This window comes from Corylus avellana, chromosome ca7, assembly GCF_901000735.1.
Source record: "Corylus avellana chromosome ca7, CavTom2PMs-1.0".
Classification (NCBI taxonomy): Eukaryota; Viridiplantae; Streptophyta; class Magnoliopsida; order Fagales; family Betulaceae; genus Corylus; species Corylus avellana.
The window spans coordinates 26,904,619-26,908,255 of NC_081547.1; the positions used below are offsets into that span (position 1 = coordinate 26,904,619).

Below are 3,637 nucleotides of genomic sequence, written 5' to 3' on the forward strand. Positions count from 1 at the left end.
TTTTCTTGGAGGTTGATGTTTCATTTTTCATGGGTTAAGTCTAATATTAACTATGTATATAAGTTATTGGAAACCCTCTCATTTTATACCGATTTTCAAGAATGGGTTCTACTTAAGATTTGGGATATTTGTATCCCATTACACATGCATATATGGTTGTTGAGGACGATGACAAACATTTTCCAAGAAAATACTTTAGGGCTTGTTTGTCTTTATTAAAAAAAAAAAAAAATAAAATAAAATAAAATTGAAAGAAAATAAAATAATGTGAATTTCTTTGGAAAAAACGTTGTATATTTATGTAGGAATAGATATTGTACATGTTCTCATTTTCTAGAGAAATAACTATTCATCTTCTTAAGAGAATGACTATTCTCACGGGAATAATTATTCATAAATCCTAAGAATGGATGCTAACCAAATAAAGATGAAAGATTCGCGTTAATATTTTTCTCATCTCATTCTACAAATTTAATATATCAAGTATCAACCATTAACTTTGTGAGCTCACGTGGACTCCACACAAATTCAATGATAAATTATATCATTGAATGACATGTTGGCAATTATCATGTAGCTAGGCGTGGCAGGAACATGCTAGGTTGGTAATCCAAACAAAATTTGCCTCAATTTTACATCAAGGGTCAAACACCACAATAAAGAGGTCATCCAAACTCAGGATTATCCCTGGAATATAAGAATACTATAAATTTGACAAAATAATAGTGTGGATTTACTATAAACCTCTTCTTTGAAACTAACATGCGTGATGATTTACAGAAGGGGTGAATAAGAGATGGGCAAGAGATATATTTTGTTTTTAGTACAAATTTAACATTCTACTCTTAAAAAAACTTCAAAGTTTTACTTTATTCTTTTACATAAAAGCACATTGGCACAAATTCCAAGTACTCAAATCATCCATAACTACATTGGCTTTTGAAATTTGAGTTTGAATTTGTGCTCATCCAAACAACGACGCATACAATCTTCGTTGCCTATAAAGGCAATGAGAAACGAGATTGCAAACAATATAGTAATCCCACGGATAATTTTATGGATAAATAATTCCATTGTTTCCATACAATTTTTGCACCTAGATATTAAAGTTCCAAATCCAGCGGTCTCTGCTTGAAGGAAGACATCGGTCAAAACGGTTTTTGATTGCATAGAAGCCTTAAGTAATTTCACACCCTAAAAATAAACCAAATAAGGAGCAAAATAGTTATAATTTTCCACTATAAATGAGCAATTGATATATATATATATACCTCATCAATGCCAAAATCGACCACCTTCTCCTCAACAGCTCCTACGTCCTTGACATTAAATTTGATAAGTAAAGAGATAGCAGAGATGGTGGACATGGAAATGGGCTTGATGTCAAGATCATCCATCACCATGTAAGTAATCAACCCTTTCATGTAACCTCCCTCACTTGAGGAGGATGCCTTGATATCCCTTGGTCGGTAGTCCACGTATCTTAGCTCAGAGTTCATTGTATTCATGCACGAAGGACAAATTGTTCTCTGGTCATTAGCCACTGCCACGTACGTACATTTCTGGTGGTTTCCGCACTTATAAAATTTCTCGGTTGTTACAGCTGTAATGACTGCTCATCAACGCTTGGCAGGAGGAGAGGGACTTCAACACCGGAAATGGCTACTTTTGGATTTAGCACAAAGTCTTTATCTTGGCCTGGCTGAAAGTAAATATCACTCAGACTCTTTATGCTATCGTACAAGCTATTCAAGCTGCCTGCCATGTTTTGCTTCTGTAAGACCCGGGTGATAGTTCCCACCGGCAGAGTGAAAATAAAGAAGAGGAAATCAATAAATTCTTTGTCTGCCTCAGCAAACAGCACTCGACGGCTCTTTTTTTCTATAAAAAGCTTCAGGCTTACCTTTGTTGCTGCCATGTTAGCTTTGTGCCCTCTATTGGCTAGTTTGGCTTTTATACAACTCTTTGGCCTACACAGAATTCTCTCTGGCCAGTGGCTTTTATCATAAGCTACGCTTCTCCAACTAGTAAAAAAAACAAAAAAAAAAAATTCCTATAAAAAAAACTTTAATTTCACCATCACGAATTTCTTCGACCTCGTACAATTGCTTTACTTTTGTCGGCCACGAGGGTTGGAACGACATGTTTAATTCTCGCATTCAAGCGATTCCCAGAAACAGTCTGAATCAAATTCTATGCTACGGAGATCATAAGAATCCAAAAAATAGGAGGAATAAAATCGATGAAGATAACTTATTTGTAATTGACATTTCGAGAACTATTTCCGATTCTCTATAAAGTATGTCTCTTTACGAAAATTTCTTAAATTCTTTTCTCCATATTCGACTAAGCACTAATAAAAGTAGCTTAATTGGTTGCCAATAAAGTTCTTTTCTCAAATTTCACCATCACGTACAGTTTCCTCGACCTTTAGATATATGCATGCAATAGATTTACTTTTGAGCCAAGAATTTAATTTTGTGATAAGGATAGAATTTTGTTTTTAGTAATGTAGAATTGATTTGTGATTAATGTGAGGAAAGGGGATTTACAGCGGCCACTAATCCTTAAAGAATTAATTCCCAAAAATATTTGGGAATGCTTTTAAACATTAAGTTGGAATTAAGCAGTTCACTTAGCAACTAAGTATGCACTGAAATTGACACATTTTAAAATCTTCAAAGCGGTTCATTTCTCGGAGACAAGGAATATATAGATGATGGGATTATTATTTTAAATAAAAAAGAAGTGTAAAATGTTTTCGGTTTAGACGAAACTAAAAGTCCCAAATTGGGAAAAATATATTCCAAAAAAAAAAATATATATTAGGTGAAAACAAGCTATTAAGTATTAATCCACTACTTTTCACTAGGCGAGGCATGAACAAGGTCAAGTTGGTAATTAATCCAACAGTCAGGTATGTATCATTAACTAACTGAACGGATTTCTACAATAGCAAGCGGGTTTGTATATATAATAACAAGTTCAAGTTTGGGTCAAGTTAAATCGAACTGATTGTCGAACAAACTGGTTTATTTAGAGTCCTAGATAAGATTATTATAAATTTGACAAAATAATAGTACTGCAGATTCACAAAAAAATCAGCACAAATAATAGAGTAGATTTACTATAAACCTTTAATCGGAAATTAATATGTATGTTGATTTACAAAATAAATGAGCAAGAAATGTATGTGTAACATTTCTCTTCAACTTTTATAACAAATTTCTATGCAAATTTGACAACCTTATCTAAAACAAAATTCAACGATTTACCTTATTTTTTTACATAAAATTCACATCGGCACAAATTTGAAGTACTGATCAAAACATCCATAACTACATTGGCTTTTGAAATTTAGTACACAGATTAGAATTTGACTTCTCATCCAAACAACGACGTATACATTACTTTTCGTCGAGAATAAGGGTAATGAGAAAAAAACATGATTGCAAACAATATAGTAATCCCACAGATAATATTATGGATAAATAATTCAACACAATTCTTGCAACTAGAAATTAAAGTTTTAGATCGAGTGGAATCTCTTTCCGAAGGAAGACATTAGTCAGAACAATCTTTAATTACAAAGAAGCCTTCAGCAATTTTATACCCTACAAAAAATCACAAGAATAAA

The 3,637-nt window shown here is 32.8% G+C and overlaps 1 protein-coding gene across 1 annotated transcript; it reads right to left on the reverse strand.

Moving 5' to 3' along the window:
• Positions 1-927: 927 nt before the first annotated feature.
• On the reverse strand, positions 928-2,044 carry LOC132188084 (uncharacterized). The gene is made up of 2 exons (XM_059602495.1): positions 1,272-2,044; positions 928-1,194 (listed from the first exon to the last, which is right to left on the reverse strand). The coding sequence occupies exons 1-2, from the start codon at positions 1,506-1,508 to the stop codon at positions 928-930; spliced, it is 504 nt and encodes a 167-aa protein (XP_059458478.1). The 5' UTR covers positions 1,509-2,044.
• Between the last annotated feature and the right edge of the window lie 1,593 nt (positions 2,045-3,637).

Bases quoted from the DNA above. Each gene is read 5' to 3' on its own strand.
- LOC132188084 (XM_059602495.1), bottom strand. From the start codon at position 1,508: ATGAATACAATGAACTCTGAGCTAAGATACGTGGACTACCGACCAAGG. The intron at 1,195-1,271 runs GTATATATATAT...GTTTATTTTTAG, and splicing joins TCGATTTTGGCATTGATGAG to GGTGTGAAATTACTTAAGGC.